At 41.7% G+C, this 17,987-nt stretch overlaps 1 protein-coding gene across 4 annotated transcripts in view; it reads right to left on the bottom strand.

Moving 5' to 3' along the window:
- The window catches only part of RBPMS (RNA binding protein, mRNA processing factor), a 181,915-nt gene that overhangs the window by 65,206 nt on the left and 98,722 nt on the right, over nt 1–17,987 (bottom strand). For all 4 annotated transcript variants that reach the window (XR_013813888.1, XM_079779286.1, XM_079779285.1 and 1 more), the window contains exon 5: nt 9,063–9,213. Coding sequence is in view for 3 of the 4 variants with exons in the window: in XM_079779286.1 (XP_079635412.1) it covers nt 9,063–9,213 (151 nt within the window). In the remaining variant the exon portion in view is untranslated. The remainder of the gene's footprint in view (nt 1–9,062; nt 9,214–17,987) is intronic.

The raw sequence follows: 17,987 nt of genomic DNA, 5'->3' as shown, positions 1-17,987 counted from the left end.
CTAGCTCTGAAATGGCTTTAGCTGCAGTAGCCAAACTAAATCACCGCCCCAAATCTATGGTAACCCCCTGATAACTGCAGATCTCTATGCCTACCCTATTCAACCAGGAACAAAATAACTTTAAGAATGTTTAAAAGACCAGTGGATTTTAAACTTTAGTTTCATTACGCCTTTACACTAGTAAAACCTATTGAACACATCAAAGAAATTTTGGTTATGTAGGTTACATCAATTGGTAATAATTTACCATATTAAAAATTAAAACAAAAAATTAAAAATATATTTAATTCATTAAAAGAAACAAACCCACTACATATTAAAATAGCGTATGTTTTTATGAAAAACAACTACATATTCCAAAATAAACAAGGAAAAACTTTAGTTGTACATTTTGGCAAACATCAGTAGTCCCCTCTTATCTGCATTTTCCCGTTCTGCAGTTTCAGCTACCCACGGTCAACTGTGGTCCAGAAATATTAAATGGAAAATTCCAGAAATAAACAATTCTTAAGTTTTAAATTGCATGCCATTCTGAGTACCTCACTTTGTCTCATCATGTAGGCATTGTATCATCTATCTCATATCATCTCTTATTACAATATATTGTTATAATTATTCTATTTTATTATTAGTTGTTAATCTTACAGTGACTAATTTATAGATTAAACTTTATCATAGGTATATGTATAGTACATATAGGGTTCAGTACTATCTGTGGTTTCAAATATCCACTGGAGGCCTTGAAACATATCCCCGGTGGGTAAGGGGGGACACTACTGTATATGGTTTAACAAAAGGCAACTGGATTCTTATATTCACTTCTAATTCAATCTATTGCAATGTATTGTATCGGTTGCAGTATATGGGGGGAAAAAAAGGCCTCATAGAGTTATGTAGCTCGTGAAGGAAGGAGTATTTAAATATCTTTTATAAGTAATTGTGGCTATTCTTTTTTTTATGTTACACCAAAAAATTTGTTGCAGTGTGGAATCTGAAACCTTACCGATGAACTTTTCATATGGTCACATTAAATTCCATTTTATACTTTAGATGGATCTTTTACCCATGCATGATTTTACAACATGATGCATTGATCATTTGGAAAATATTGGTCCACTGAATTATGCTGATCTTACAAATGTTGACTTTTTTTATTCAATAAAAATTTTTTAATATCAATAGCAATCTTATCAGAAAAGTCCTTGTGTTGGAAAAGTGAGATTCATGGTTTTTTCAAAAATCTAATTTTTGCTTTAAAGCTCAAATTTTATTATTGCAACAGTATTCTTGTTTTTCTTTTTTTTAAATATATTTTTATGGATTTCAGAGAGGAAAGGAGAGGGAGATAGAGACGGAAACTTCAATGATGAGAGAGAATCACTGATCGGCTGCCTCCTGCACACCCACAACCCAGGCATGTGCCCTTGACTGGAATTGAACCTAGGACCCTTCAGTCCGCAGGTCGACGCTCTATCCACTGAGCCAAACCAGCTAGGGCAACATTCTTTTTTTTCTTGAAATGCCATGCTCATTTAATCAATTTTCAAGAAAATGTCTGCCAAATATACAAGTGTGAATAACCAGTCTGCCTATCAGTTTTTCTTTAAAATGGCATTCATGAAGAAAGCAGCTAGTTCAACTCACAACTGCAGAGTGCTTTATGTGTACTCCCCATTTTATAAAAAGAGAATAACAACATGACTTGTATTCAAGAATTGAGATGAAATAAAATTAATAATTTTTACTTTTTTTTTTGTTAATCCTCACTGGAGTATATTTTTTCCATTGATTTTTAAAGACAGTGGAAAGGAGGGAGGGAGAGGAAAAGGGAGTCGGGAAAGGGGAGAGGGAGAAAGGGAGGAGAGAGACACATCAATGTGAGAGAGACACATCAATTGGCTGCCTCCTGCACCCACCTGGACAGGGATTGGGGGGTGGAACATACAACTCAGATATGTGCTCTTGACTAGAAATGGAACCTGAGACAACGTTGGTCTTCAGGCAGATGCTCTAATCACTGAGCCATGCTGGCCAGGGCAATAATTTTCACTTTTTTTTTTTTTTCAATTTTCACTTCTTCATCAACAAAACTCTTAGGTGAATCTGGATTTTGTGAAAACAGAGTATGAGAATACAGTGATTACTAACATGGTTTGGTGCCACTGCCCTGACATGTATATGGTGCCAGTAGTTGTGTCCACTGTTACACACTGAGAAAAACAAGCTGTTCTCATGAAAATAGGTTAGACCTTGTAGACTCCCTGAAAGGGCCTTGGAGACAAACCAGAAGTTGGCAGACAAATACTCTGAGAACTGCTGTACAGGAAAAAGCACCTCTTTATTTGAGGAAGTAAGAAATGCCTTTCTTCTAATGAGCAGGTGAGGAGAGAACATGGCCTTAAAGAATTAGGTCTATGGTTTCTTCTGAATTTAAAATTTACTGTCCCAGTAAATTAACTCCCTTTATTCTTTCATTTCTCTGCAGAGGTAATGAATAATTGCAGTTTACAAAACACTACAGTTGGGACAGTTATTTGCATTACAAAAGAATTCTGTGCTTTAACTTCCTGAGTTCTTAAGGGATTTATTTATAGCTGGTCAATTATTAGATAAACAAGAAATAAAATCAAAGCAAAATGTTAATAGCCATTGCTAATCAAAGATAGACTAATCAGGAAATCAAAATGTAAATAAAGTGGATCAGATTAGCAGATCTACATGATGCTGCAATAACTTACTTCCCACATGAAACAAGATGTCTATATAAAAACTATTCTTACCACACTAACCGATTTGGCTCAGTGGATAGAGCATCGGCCTTCGGACTGAAGGGTCCCAGGTTTGATTCCAGTCAAGGGCATGTACCTTGGTTGTAGGCACATCCCCAGTAGGGGGTGTGCAGGAGGCAGCTTATCGATGTTTCTCTCCCATTGATGTTTCTAACTCTCTATCCCTCTCCCTTCCTCTCTGTAAAAAATCAATAAACTATATTTAAAAAAACCCTATTCTTACCAAATCCATTGTCTAAAATTACTTTAATATTATTAAATTTAATTATTAAAGATTATCAAAATTATACACATCAAGCAAAAACTAGGAATGTGTGCAGGTTTGAGAATAGAGTGAATGAAGATAGGCCCCTGTAAATATTGATTGGCTTAGTAAATGCTTAACCCTTCTTTTTTTTTTTTTCCCCCCAATTTTTTTAATAAGGTATTATATGAGTACATATCTTACCATTGCCCCCCCCCCACACCCTACTCCCATATATGCCCCCACGCCCCAGAGTTTTGCATCCATTGTTAACCCTTCTTTTTAAAAAACAACAACAATATTTTTGCTTTGTCAGAGTGGGACATATACGGAAATAAACATTAGTTTAGGCCTCTGGTTTTTTAAGAGTATTTTGCTGTCTTTATTGACTGCAGTTCTGTTTCATGTTTTTATGTATTTCTCAGAATGTCTGGGGCCAAAGCACATGACAGATATCTTTATACATATCCTGAATGGCAAATGCGATGTGTCCTAACTCTTGACTGTGGGCTTTTCTTTGTGATGTGACAATGGGGCCCACAAACGCTTAGTTGTGCTGGGTGAGAGGAGGTCAGAGACCGCCCACTGGGTTACTCAATCATCACGAAGTCTGATACGCAGAATGAAAATCATTGGCATGTTTCTGTGAACATCACTTCTGGTAGCTTCACATTAGTCCACAAGCACAGAATCCCTAGACAGTCCCCACTGTGGAGGTGCCTCAGAGGGAATGCGCATGAGTCAAATGCATACAATCCTGCAAGCTCAGCCTCCATACTTTGATGTACTCATCTCCTTTACTCTCAGCAGCTGGCTGCCTCTGGCCTCCCCACTGTGTCCATCTCCTGACATCTTTCCTTTACTACTGCCCAAGGTCTGTGACTGCCCGGAGTCCCTATAACCATCTTTCTCCAGAACTTCCTTTTCACACTTTGGGCTCCCCACCCATCCAGGGTCAGTATTGGATAAATGGGAAATTCCAGTGATGTCGCAGGAAAACTAGGAAGTGGTCTGATGAGTCATAAATGGCTATGTGCTTATAAGGTTTTAAAGAGTCTCCACTTACACTACAGAACATGACTTTTCTGTACAATCAAATGGATAATCTAGAAGAATTTTATATAACATAACGTTTCTACATCTCTTACTTTCTGCTTTCTTCTAGTATTTTCCTTACTTTATTACATACACTAGAAGCCCGGTGCACGAAATTCGTGCACGGCAGAGGGTTGTCCCTCAGCCCAGCCTCTCCAATCTGGGACTCCTGGAGGGATGTCCGACTGCCCGTTTAGGCCCGATCCTGGGATCGGGCCTAAACGGGCAGTCGGACATCCCTCTCACAATCCAGGACTGCTGGCTCCCAACTGCTTGCCTGCCTGCCTTCCTGATTGCCCCTAACCGTTTCTGCCTGCCAGCCTGATCACCCCCTAATTACTCTGCTGCCAGCCTGGTTGATGCTTAACTGCTCCCCTGCCAGCCTGTTTGCCCCCAACTTCCCTCCTCTGCCAGCCTGGTCACCCCTAACTGCCCTCTTCTGCAGGGTTGATCGCCTCCAACTGCCCTCCCTTGCAAGCCTGGTCCCTCTCAACTGCCCTCCCTTGCAGGCCTGGTCCCTCACAACTGCCCTCTCCTGCTGGCCATCTTGTGGTGGCCATCTTGTGTCCACATGGGGGCAGCTATATTGTGTGTTGCAGTGATGATCAATCTGTATATTACTCTTTTATTAGATAGGATAGAGGCCTGGTGCACGGGTGGGGGCCAGCTGGTTTGCCCTGAAGGGTGTCACAGATAAGGGTGGGGGTTCCCTTGGGGTGTGGGGCGGCCTGAGCAAGGGGCCTGTGGTGGTTTGCAGGCTGGCCACACCCCCTGGCAACCCAAGTGGAGGCCCTGGTATCTGGAATTTATTTTCCTTCTACAATTGAAACTTTGTAGCCTGGAGCAGAGCCAAGCCTGGGGCTCCGGCAGCCATTTCTGTGGCAGTTAATTCACCTTCTACAATTGAAACTTTGTAGCCTTAAGCGGGTGAGCCCGGCCAAGGTGTGCGGAAAGCTTTGCTTCCCCTGTTGCCGCCGGCAACCCTGGCCTGCTCTCTCAAGCTCCATTCTGCTGCCATTTGTTTGAATTTGTTTACCTTCTATAATTGAAACTTTGTAGCTTGAGTGGAGGTTTAGGCCTGCAACGGCTATGGAAAGCTTGGCTTACTCTGTTACCTGGGAAACCTTGCTCTCTGTGGCTGTAGCCATCTTGGATTGGGGTTAATTTGCATACGCGCCCTGATTGGCTGGTGGGCGTGGCTTATGTAGCGGAGTGATGGTTAATTTGCATATTACCATTTTATTAGAGAGGATGAGAGTACGAGAAGGGGAAGCTCAAATTAATAAACATTTAGTTAGGGAAATGTACTACTTTCCTGAGATTGTATGTGAATTTTATTAATCCTTTCTCCTAATTTGCAAAGACAATTGGCTACAGTCACACAGCGATGATATATCATAAGATCAATACCAACTTTTAATATTAGGAAAGAAAAACAACTCAGTGCTTTTTAAAAAAATTAAGATTGCCCTGGTTGAGTAGTTCAGTTGGTTGAAACATTGTCCTACATACCAAAAGGTTGTGGGTTTGATTCCTGGTCAGTGCACATACCTAGATTGCAGGTTCGATCCCCATTTGGGGATCAAACCGATTGATGTTTCTCTCTCACGCTGATATTTCTCTCTCCCTCTCCTTTCCTTTCTCTCTAAAACCAATATTTTTTTTTTAAAAAAAGGATTGTACTTTACATTTGCCTAGTACTCTACATATATTACAACCATTTAATCCGCAACACAATCAAATGGCTTTTTATTTAGCTCTATAATCATGAGAAGGTATTATTCCCTTTTTATAGCTGAAGGAATAGGAACACAACAAGGTTAATTTTTTTAAGGTCACAAAGCTTGACGATTAACTGGCAAAGCCAGAACTCTCACTGACATCTTCAAGTCTAAGGCCAAGGTTCTCCACTGAGGCCACCATCTCTGCCTTGGCAAGCTGCAATACCTAGTTTTCTTGATCTTCATACTTACCACAAATATAGTCGGTGCTCAGCAAATATGATGGTTTGATTTGGAGCAATCTAGACTAAGCTGCAAGGAATCTTCTACAGCCTTTGTAAAGGCTGAGTTTCCTGACAACTATCACCAACCCCATGGGATGACAGCTTTTAAAATATATAGTTTTTATTGATTTCAGAAAAGAAGGGAGAGGGAGAGAGAGAGATAGAAACATCAATGATGAGAGATAATCATTGATCGGCTGCCTCTTGTACACACCCTACTGGGGATTGAGGCTGAAACCCGGGCATGGGCCCTGACTGTGAATCACACTGTAATCTGGTTCAGAGGTTGACATTCAATCACTGGGTCACAATGGCTGGGCCTGACAGCTCTTTTAAGGCAGCAACCACAGACTCCTCCTTCCCCAGTGTCTAGCATACTGGGTGCTCATTTAAGTTCAACAGATACTTGAGAAATGAATGTTCAAGTAAATTTTGCTATATAATCAAATCATAGAAAATTCTTCCATTAGTGATGGCAAGGGGTACTTTACAGCCACCACCATATAAAAACATCAACAAAAAGAAGCATTTATAAAAAACCTCTCCCTAATGGCCTAGAACAGAGACACCTATAGGGTTTTTCCAACTCCCAAAGTCTATGATTCCATGGCAAGTCTATTCCTGACAGGCAATTAAACCGTTCACCTAGAGCACCAATTATGTGCAAATATAACTGGACTCATAGTTCAGAGCCACCACAGTGTTCTTAGTCTGCAGTATGTTTCTGGAAAAGCGACACTTCTATGTATATGACAGGGAAGTTACCAATCCCAGAGGGAATGGTAACAGATGATAAGGTCGATCTGAGTCACAGTGGAACTGCTGTTTGTCAAGGTCTCCATGTCGTAAAAAGGAGCTATATTAAGAAAAATCATGCTAACTTTTATTTTCTCAAGAATATATGGCTGTTTGGATTTCTTTTTTTAGCTTCAAGTTCATTGTGCCATTAGCAGACAGGCAAGGTTTTTGTTTTGTTTTGTTTTGAAGTGTTTTTATTGATTTTAGAGAAGGGAAGGGAGAGGGATAAGGAGATAGAAACATTGATCAGCTGCCTCCGGCACGCTCCCTACTGGGCATCAAGCCCACAACCTGGGCATGTGCACCAACCAGGAACTGAACCAGTGACTTCCTGCTTCATGAGTCAATGCTCAACCACTGAGCCACCCCAGCTGGGCTGACAGGCAAGTTTTGACCCCACCATAGAAATTATCTGAGCACTTCTGAGTTGTCCTGTACACAGGGAAGGGAGGTAGGCAGAGCAGGCCAAAGCAGTGTCTAAACTCAGCTAAGCTCTTCTGTGACTTCAGGGATTTGTGGATGTTTGCTTTGTTCATCTCCATTGCTTCCGTGTACCCTGCTGTGAACTGGCTATCACCTTGCTGGCTACCTGTTTCATAGAGTTAGAAAACATTTTGACCTCTCAGAGAAAGCACTGCATAAAGAACTGAAAGGGTCAAGTTTGGCCAGCATTCCACTTCCTGTCGGAGGCAGGCAATTTCTCCAAAAAGTAAAGAGTTACTCTAGGTTATCTTTTCTAAATTAAAGTATCCTACAAATACTCTTTTCTGATGCCTTAATTAAGAGAAAAAAATTTTCAGAAAAAAAAGTCATACAAATGGAATAATTCTGCAAATAGCTAAATTAAAAATTTTTTATTTAATATTTATAAATCTATGCAATATACAAGGTACTGAGCTAGATGCTGTAGGGATATAGAATTATGTAAGAAGTATCCATAAATACTCCCTTAGCACCCCTGCACCTTAAAATGAAACCTTCATTTAGATTTCCTTCCCAAATAAACAAAGATTTTGTTTCCCTAGGACATGGAAGAACAATTTTTTTTCTCTGTTATTACTTTGTGGCTTCACAGAAAAATTCTAGAACACACTGGGGGAGAAACTCTTTTATCTATTAGTTTCCACCGACACGCAGCAGCTTTCTCAAGAGTGACTGAGCTACAGAATGACTACAACTTCCAAAGTAACCTAATTAAATCTGACAGGCACATGACAGGGGAAGAAAGGAACCCATGTGACCTTCAATTTCAATAAGAAAAGTTGAAACATATTGTCAGAGAGCGCAGGAAGGAGATGAAGATCATGTGGTTTGGGAAGATGAAGAACGATAGTATAGGAATATTCCAAATAACAGCAAGTCATTTGGGATTCCTGAATGCCCTGCCATAGTCAATCACATACAGCAACGCAAAGAAAGGAAAAGTTAAGGCCATCTCACGCCTCACTTCTGCTAGTGATTGAGCTTGAGAAAGAAAATTAAGACAATCTTTTCAGTCAAACACAGAAATTGTAGCCTGGACATTTAAGGAAATAAGCTCATGAGGTGGGGTAAAATACTTGTTCAGCAATTAGTCAAGTGTTCATACCCAATTAATTTAAAACAGAAAGCCCCAGATTTCCTTAAATCTTTACTGGTATTTGTTTGCTGGAACTGATTGTTCCAATATATAAATGCTCTGAATGTGTTTACTTTCCCCCCAAGATTTATGGCCAAACTGTTCTCAAAAATAGAATAAACTTAATATCCGCTTCTTTCATTTTTAACATTGTATTTTCCCAAAACCGCAGAACTGATGTTCTTCAACGAAGTGATTGCTGAGAACTAACTCTCATGTCCAAGAATGGGGAAATAAAAAAGGGTTTACACTCCAAGGCAAATAGGGCATACTCACAATAAAGTCAAGACCATTAAGAAAATCTACAACACATCTTTGAGACAGCCAATCACAAACAAGACAGCCGTATCTGGAGTTCAGACAGCAAGAGTAGGCAGCCTCTCCACGGAACTGGACATGACCCTCAGCCAGCTCCGTCCCGTGGTGTGCTCTCACATGCAGCACATAAGCTAGTCTTAGGGATCCATTTGTTTGTTTTTCCCCCCCTTAAAAATGAAAAGTAGATCCACTTACATGGCTCTCTGGCAATGAACTGAGGTACAGTGTTGGGCAGAGGAGTACTGGGGTTTGGAGTCCCTACTAGTTTGTTCTTGGCCATCTTCGTGTTTGCCTTAGCAAACTCTAGTCGTAGTGTTTGCGGAATTTCAGGATCGAAGCGGATGCCCTTTGGAAATAAAAGAACAAATGGAAGATGTTTTCATTTCCTTAGAGTCAAACCGGAATGGTGACAAAATAAACACACCAGTAAATCCTGGCCTATCTGAAAAAGAAAAAAAGTCAGCAAGAGCTCTCATTCTCGCTACTTGCACAGAATGCATGAAAACTCATAACCCAACAAGTCCAGAAAGCCAGGGAGATTTCGTTTACTTCTTTTTTAGTTACATGGTTTTTCACCTTTTCTTCATGGCTTTTCCTCTCGGACAAAAACGTTCAAATTCAAGTTTTAAACTTAGACCAGCAAATTATGAGCACAGATAAACACTTCAATTAATGGTTACCAATAAGAGTAAAAAGATTAGTGTAAAGCCCTGTGCAATACTAGAAAGTCTAACTCCTGAAATAATAAAAGGCCCAGGCTTGACCCTCGTTCTGACACTGACACTGACTTAATGCAATTCTTCAAGGCCTCAGTTTATAGAGGGGAATTCCCATCCCTATCTAACTGGAGAGCTTTTATAACAGAGACACATGTACTCAGAGTTACTAAGACAGGAATTAAACTCTTTTAAGATTTCAATATAACAAGTATCATTTAATTCTAGTTGTCTTATAAATTTACATAAAATCCAAATGTCTTGATGTGGTTAAATCCTGATCTTGATTATAGCTGGCTTATTAGCTACACAGAGAAACAACAGATTATATGGGCCAGAGAGAGGATAGTCATTTCAATTACCCTGATCCCATTATTTCAGTTTACCTATAACAAAAACATTCAATGAAATCAATCACAAACACTATAAAATACAAGATTTAGGGCAAGATAAGTGTATTTTCAACCTCCCCACCCCATTCAAGAATGCCTCCATTGCTAAGCATAACAAATCATTTCATGACACCTATGTGCAATAATGGGGATTCTGAACCCAAACCACAGCATCAAAAAGATACCCCAGTATAGTATATAAACGTGCACCCAAATCAGATTTAGGTCCCAGGTTTGTCTGTATATGTTCTGGAAAAGAAGTTCTGAAAATGACTATCCTAAAGAACACAGGTAGGCCTGTGGGCTCCAAAGCCCCCTCTCTTCTTGATTAGCTTGAAGAAAAACAAGAGCAATTTCCACAGGAAGTTAGTAAGAATCTCTGACTCTGCTGATCACGATGAACAACTGAACTTCACAGGCTTAGTTCCAAAGATGGGAGGAAGAGCTTGTGAGTGGATGGAAACAGTAGTAAGAGAAGTAAGGTGGGGGAGAGAGAGGGAAGACAGGTCCTCTGGGAGGTACAACAAAGGCCACAGAGCCTGACCCAGAGGTCCTGGTGGGTGGAATTTCTCTATGGGCCTGCTTTAAGATTCTCTTAGAAGAAACCAACTGAAGGTGGCAAATAGATGGGGGGGGGGGGGGGGGGAGCGGGGGGGGGGGAAGAGGGGGGAGGAAGAAAGGGACTCCAGTTGTGCAGCCCTAACCAACAACAAAAAGTGAAAAGGGGTGCGTTAGATGAGACAGAAACAGAAATTCTTTTAACTGGTCTCAGTTTTTGTTTTAATCTGGGAAACCTTAGTATTATATTGCTAAAAATGTACACAGTATAAGGAAAAAGAACAAAGCAAAATTCTGAAGCAGTGTTTGCTCCCATCCACTCTACTTAAGAGCATCCTTACTCTATGAGCACTAATATCACAACAGAATAAACATTTCTGAACATGGACCCGAAGGCTGTCGTCTTTCTGGGAGGCAAATGCAGTCCCTGTGTGTCATTTAAAGGTATGCTGTGATAGGACTGGCATGTTCACATCACACACCTTCAGGCACACATGTGACAGCCTGCCATCAGCTTCAGTATGTCCTCACCAGCATAAACTCCATGAACCTTTTTATGAAGAAGCAACTTTCCTAAACCTGAGCCACGTCAACCGGAGCACTGTGGCCTGGGCCACTGTAATGCGAGAACATCCTGGGACCTGTCAGTCCTCCGGAGCTTCCAGCCTCAGGTAATGAGGCTGCATATCTGAATTTGATGCCTCAGCTTTTTCACTGGTGTTTCAGAGTCAACTGAGGCTTCACACATGTGCTTGCCTCCTACATAACCTAAGCTGGTGGCTCAGGTCCTAAAACACACCAAAAAGAGTCTCCCCCCCCTCTTTACACCCCCACTCCACTGAGAGAAAATAGCACCACCACCATGTTCCAAATCAAAGTTCCAGCTCCTTATTAAAAAAGCTAAGAAGTTAAAATGACCTAATTTGTTTGGCAGCTTTTTCATAGGCTGGAGGCTTAGAATACAAGCCACATTCCTCTGATATCTTTAGCAGCAATACCATATTTGGTAATCAATATCCTGCTCAGCTCAGTTTCCATCCATAGGGATTAGCCAAGCCCAAAACATTTTAAATGTTCAAAGATGATGAAGAGGAGGCAGAGGGGGTGGGGTAGGGAGAATATGTAAGTAAAGCGGAAGAGATTTAAAAGAGGGAGATAGATAAGGAGGAGACGTGAAAAAATACCTTGTGCTTTTAATTAAAGCCTAACAAGATTATTTTCTGGCCACAGTGACTTCACATTAAATGCTGTCAGGGTAAGATGACTGCCAAGTCAAATCTGTGCCTCTCAAAATCAACTTTTTTACGCTCTTGCCTTTAATTCACCAAAACCCATCTTATAATGAACTGCAACTTTTCCATGTGTAAATGTTGTCTTCTTTACAAGGTGAGGAAAAAGGACAGTTTCTGGACAGCAGTTATGATATCAATTTGAGAACAGTTACTTAGAAACAACCCAACCTGACAGGCTACAGGGACAGCCAACAATCTTCAAGATGGGCCTAAAGCATTGTGACCAAAGCAACAGAGGTTCATTATGATCCTCAAGGGCTGAACTCCCGCCCCAGGGCCAACTCTGGGAGGTACAGACACTGTTGACAAATACGGTATCCTAAGGAGTCCAGTATATTTAAGAGTACACAAGAGCAGTTTCAAATCCATATGCTTATGTATTATGGACTGAATGTTATGTCTTCCCAAAATTCATATGTTAACCCCAATGTGATAGTAATTGAAGGTGGGGCCTTTGGGAAGTAATTAGGTTCAGATGAGGTCATGAGGGTGGGGCCCCTTTGATGGGATCAGTACCCTTAGAAGAAGAAATACCAAGGATCTTTTACCAAAAATACACACTGAGGAAAGGCAATGTGAACACATAGTGAGAAGCCGATGGTCTGTAAGGAAGGGGGCCCAATCTCAAAAGCTACAGAGAACAATTAGAGACATGAAATAAAATTGAAATTTTGCATTTACACACTACAATGCTCTAAACTCAAAGAAAGTCAGTTACTGCATTCAAGACTATTGAGGGAATTTTTATTATTTTTTAAAATTTCTTTATTGATTAAGGTGTCACATATTTGTCCTCATCCCCCCATTCCCATCCCCCACCCCTCCCCACGGATGCCCCCACACCCCTGTTGTCCTTAACCATTGGTTAGGCTCGTATGCATGCACACAAGTCCCTTGGTTGATCTCTCCCCCCGACCCCCACCCTCTCCTACCCTCCCTCTGAGGCCCGACATGAGCGAGATCATGTGTCACTAGAAATACACTTATAAGAACCGAATGTGAGACAAGCAATAATAGTTATGCTGACAGGCAAATGAATCAGTCTGTAGTAAGTTTCTTTCTGGACCAACAGTTCTTTTGAGACCCAATTTCAATGTCCACCAGTTCCTTATGTGTACATGCCGGCACTGACTTTTCAGCTCTGGATGGTGGACAAATGGTGGTAATGCAGGTCCGACTCCCTCTGGTTTGGTCTCGCCCGGACGCAGGGGCGCGGCTTCACCCGGACCTGGGACCCAGCATCACCCAGGCCCCGGGGCGCGTGGCCTCACCCGGACCCAGGTGTGTACGGCCTCACCCGGTCCCGGGATCCAGCCTCATCCGGACCCAGGGGCGCGAGACTGGAACAGACCAGACATAAAAGCAACCAGAGCCTCCCTGGAAAAGAGACGTTGGTTGGGATGGTTATTCTGCTGGTCCTGGGAAGGGCACCAGAGGCCAATGTCTAGCTAGGTTCTGTGCCCTTACTCCCATGACAACAGCTGACTATTTAAGGGACAGATGCTGCCCAAAGTGACCAAAAATGCTTTTCTGTTCTGAAGATTTCAACCGTGAATGCAGAGATATAGAAAATGAAGGTGGTTGGAGCTGAGTCACATTAATAGTCTTCCACTAGAGAAACATCTATAAACTCCTACCACTGATGTCTTCAGAGCTGTCCTGATGTCTGATGGAATCTTGTTGATTTGGTACATCCTTCAATTCTGTGAACTACCAGGTATCCCAGTGTCCTTATGAATGGTTCTACTGTTAAAGTTGGTTTATTAATACTGGACAATTATTTTAGGGACAATGGAAGCATTCATTAGAGAGAGAGAAAAAAACAAAAACAGTAAAGAATAAAACAAGGCTATATGTATTTACTAAGAAATATGTCCATGGCGATATTATGCTTAAAAAAAGGTACTTAACAATGTTTAGTAGTCTTGGGGGACCCTGTATATGTGTGAACACATTCGTCTATCTGTGTAAGCCCAGGAATGTTTATAATATAATGTGACAACCATCTTTTAACAGTGGAAACTTTGGTGGTGGGAATAGGAGAAAGAGGGAACAAGACCATGACTTTTATTCTGTTTAATTTTGTATTGCTTGAACTTACAAGTGTGTATAATTTATAAATTTATGATTTTTTAAAAAGTGTGAGAGAGCCAGAATAAGTAATTTCCTATGGAGTACTAGTAGAGTCAGAGCAGATCTAGGAGTAGTAGACATGTAGACAACCAGGCACAGAGTATTCAACCAGCTAGGCTGGTGTTTTTTTTGTTAACTTCTTAAAATACTTTATCCTATCTAATAAAAGAATAATATGCAAATTGACCATACTTCCGCTACACCCACAAGCCACGCCCATCAGCCAATCAGGAGTGAGTATGCAAATTAACCCAACCAAGATGACTGCGGCCACAAAGCCAGCAGGAGGCTTGGGTTTCCCTGACAATGGAGGAAGCCAAGCTTCCCGAACACCTTGGCCTGCCCTAGCCTCTGCTCAAGGCTACAAAGTTTCAATTATAGAAGATAAATAAATCCCAACAAAAATGGCGGCAGCCATGGAGCTGGAGAGAGCAGGAGGCTTGGGTTTCCCCGGCAATGGAGGAAGCCAAGCTTCCTGGCCTGCCCTGGCCTCTGCTCAAGGATACGAAGTTTCAATTAGAGAAGATAAACAAATCCCAACAAAAATGGCTGCAGCCACTGAGCAAGCAGGAGGCTTGGGTTTCCCCGGAGATGGAGGAAGCCAAGCTTTCCACCTGCCCTAGCCTCTGATCAAGGCTACAAAGTTTCAATTATAGAAGATAAATAAATCCCAGATACCAAGGCCTCCTCTCGGGGAGCGTGGCCGGCCTGCAAACCACCACAGGCCCCTTGCCAGGCCACCCCACACCCCAAGGGAACCCCCACCCTGATCTGGGACACCCTTCAGGGCAAACCAGCCGGCCCCCACCCGTGTAGCAGGCCTCTAGCCTATCTAATAAAATAGTAATATGCAAATTGACCATCAACCCAACACACAAGACGGCTGCCCCCATGTGGACACAAGATGGCCACCACAAGATGGCCAGCAGGGGAGGGACCAGGTCTGCAAGGGAGGGCAGTTGTAGGCAATCAGGCCAGCAGGGGAGGGCAGTTGGGAGGGACCAGGCCTGCAAGGGAGGGCAGTTGGGGGCGATCAAGACTGCAGGGGAGGGCAGTTAGGGGTGACCAGGCTGGCAGAGGAGGGAAGTTGGGGGTGACCAGGCATGCAGGGAAGGCAGTTGGGGGGGGGGGGGGGGGACCCAGGCCTGCAGGGGAGGGCAGTTGGGGGTGACCAGGCCTGCAGGGGAGGGCAGTTGAGGGTGACCAGGCCTGCAGGGGAGGGCAGTTAGGGGCAATCGGGCTGGCAGGGGAGCAGTTAGGCATCAATCAGGCTGGCAGGGGAGTGGTTAGGGGTGATCAGGCTGGCAGGCAGAAGCGGTTAGGGGCAATCAGGAAGGCAGTCAGGCGAGCAGTTGGGAGTCAGCAGTCCTGGATTGTGAGAAGGATCCCAGATTGAAGGGGGCGCAGGCTGGGCTGAGGGACAACCCCTCACCCCCCGTGCACGAATTTTGTGCACCGGGCCTCTAGTTTTGAAATAATTTCAGACTTTTAAAAAAGTCACAGATGTAGAGTTCCTATATGCCCTTTGCCCAGATTTGCCACACAAACTTTTTTTTTAAAATATATTTTATTGATTTTTCACAGAGAGGAAGGGAGAGGGATAGAGAGCTAGAAACATGGATGAAAGAGAGACATTGACAAGCTGCCTCCTGCACACCCCCCACCGGGGGATGTGCCCGCAACCAATGTATATGCCCTTGATCGGAATCGAACCTGGGACCTTCCAGTCTGCAGACCGACGCTCTATCCACTGAGCCAAACCGGTTTCGGCTGCCACACAAACTTTTATTTTCTCCTCCCTGAATAGGTTTAAGAATAAGTTGAAAGTATGATGCCCCTTTACCCTTTATAGTTTGATTTCCTAAAAACATCTTTGTTTTCCCGATCCAAGATATAATCCAGATTTATATATAGCATTCAGTTGTCATCTCTTCAGTCTCCTGAAGTATTTTCCTCAGTCCTTGTCTTTTATGACCTTGACATTTTTGAAGAGTACAGTTGGCTATTTATTTTATACAATGAGCCTCAATTTGGGTTTATCTGACTTCTTAATTAGATTCAGGTTATGCATTTTTGGCAGGAATAAGAGATTTGTATCATTCTCTGCATACCATGATATCATTTTTGTCTCATTCACTAGCAATAATAACTTTGATCACTTGTCAAGTTTCTCACTGTAAGGTCACTAATTTCCCTTTTTAATTAATAAGTATCTCATACAGGGAGATATTTTGAGACTATATAAATATCTTATTTCTCAATAAACTTTCACCCAGAAATTTTATCATCTGTTGATGATTCTTACCTAAAGCAATCACTACTACTGTAGTTGCCAAATGATTTGCTAATCATTCCTTCTGTATTTATCAGTTTTCTCCTTTGTTTACTATCTATTCATTAATTTGTTCATTAATTCACTCACACATCACTGGTGATTCGTAGCTTATTTTATTCTAGGATTTATAATTTATTATTATCACTTGTTTTGGTGCTAAAATTTTCTAAGATTTATATGTATACACACACACACATGCTTTCCCATCTACATCTATTTCAATATATTAAAAACACAAGTGTGTACTGATAGCTCCAATTCAAATCCAACACGATTGGGTTAATTTACCTTTCTCTTTCTGTATTTGTAACTCCTTCTCTGAATGTTAGCTCACATTATCAACTATACATTTATTTATTTACTAGAAGCCCGATGCACGAAAATTCGTGCTAGAATGGGCTTTCCTTTCCCTGGCTGCTGGCACCACCTTTCCACTCTGGTCCAGTCCCTTTCCGCTCAGGCCCCGGAGCCGCCTCTTTCCGCTCCAGCTCCACCTTCCCACGCTGCACAGAGGCCCTGAGAGACTGGGGGTGGAGCAGAACGCCTGCATCCCGCCCCCACTACTTGGCACCTGTGTATGCAAATTAACCGCCATCTTTTTGATTTGCATATCACTCCTGATTGGCTGGTGGCGTGGCAAAGGTACAGTCAATTTACATGTTTGTCTATTATTTGGTAAGATTTGCTCAGTACCGGAATGTATACAAAGTAGTTTCAGAATTGCTAAACAATATCAATCAAAAAAACCCCCAAACTAATAAACTAATTTTCATTATTCATTTACAGTTCCTTTTGTCTTTAGCTTAAAAGTAGCAGTCAATATGTATATTTAAGAATTATTTGGGTTAGTTCTCCTGGGCCCTCCTCCTCCCGTTCAGTGTGGCTATATTATTCATTTGAAATAGATTCATCTTTTTCTGTTTGTACTCAGTTTAGGGTCCCTCTCAATTCTTGTCTTCACGTTATTTTCTCTCTACCTATGTATTTACAGCAGGTAAAATTGTTTTACCATTTAAAAAGTTAAAGTTAATTCATCAATTCATTTTATCTTTGTTTACTCCCCCTTATGACTAATTTTATGTATTTGACTAAAAAGCGAGGACCCAGAATTCTAACAGCAACCCCCCTCACTTGCTGCGACTTACTGAGATTGAACCTTTTGAAAGAATATTCTAAATAACCAAAGGTTTTTAATGTCATTTATTCTAGTTAATTTTTCAATTTCTGACTGAAATATATTAAAATGTGGTGTTTTTTTTTTTTCAAAAAAAAAGGGGGGGGGGGCATTTATAGATAATCACTGCTGTAAACGAACAACTCAGTGTGTGGCCTGAACCTGGGAAGAATGGGGCATTCTCAAGGCTGAGCTGTGCTCGATGCACGGCTTCTGGTGAGTCCTGGACCAAAAACCTTTACAAAGTGACATTATGGACAAATGCAAATGTTTAAGAATACTACTCCACCATTTGGATGAACCACATGAAACTACTGGAAAGTATCAGACTACCCTTACCATTCATTCCACTGTCAGTGGACTCTGCTCTCCTTTGATGGATAGTCAAAAGTCTCCCACCTCTTTTAGAACGAAGGGAATTTCCTATCAAAATCTCCTGGCATTGCATACAGACTCTGTCCTGATACCCTAATCCAGGGGCTCTGAGGCATACCTATTGAACCAGATGAAACTTTTTTTT

Source organism: Cnephaeus nilssonii (assembly GCF_951640355.1).
Source record: "Cnephaeus nilssonii genome assembly, chromosome: 8".
NCBI classification, from domain to species: Eukaryota; Metazoa; Chordata; class Mammalia; order Chiroptera; family Vespertilionidae; genus Cnephaeus; species Cnephaeus nilssonii.
The sequence above is the reverse complement of the archived record's forward strand: the minus strand, read 5'-3'. Positions and strand labels throughout refer to the sequence as shown.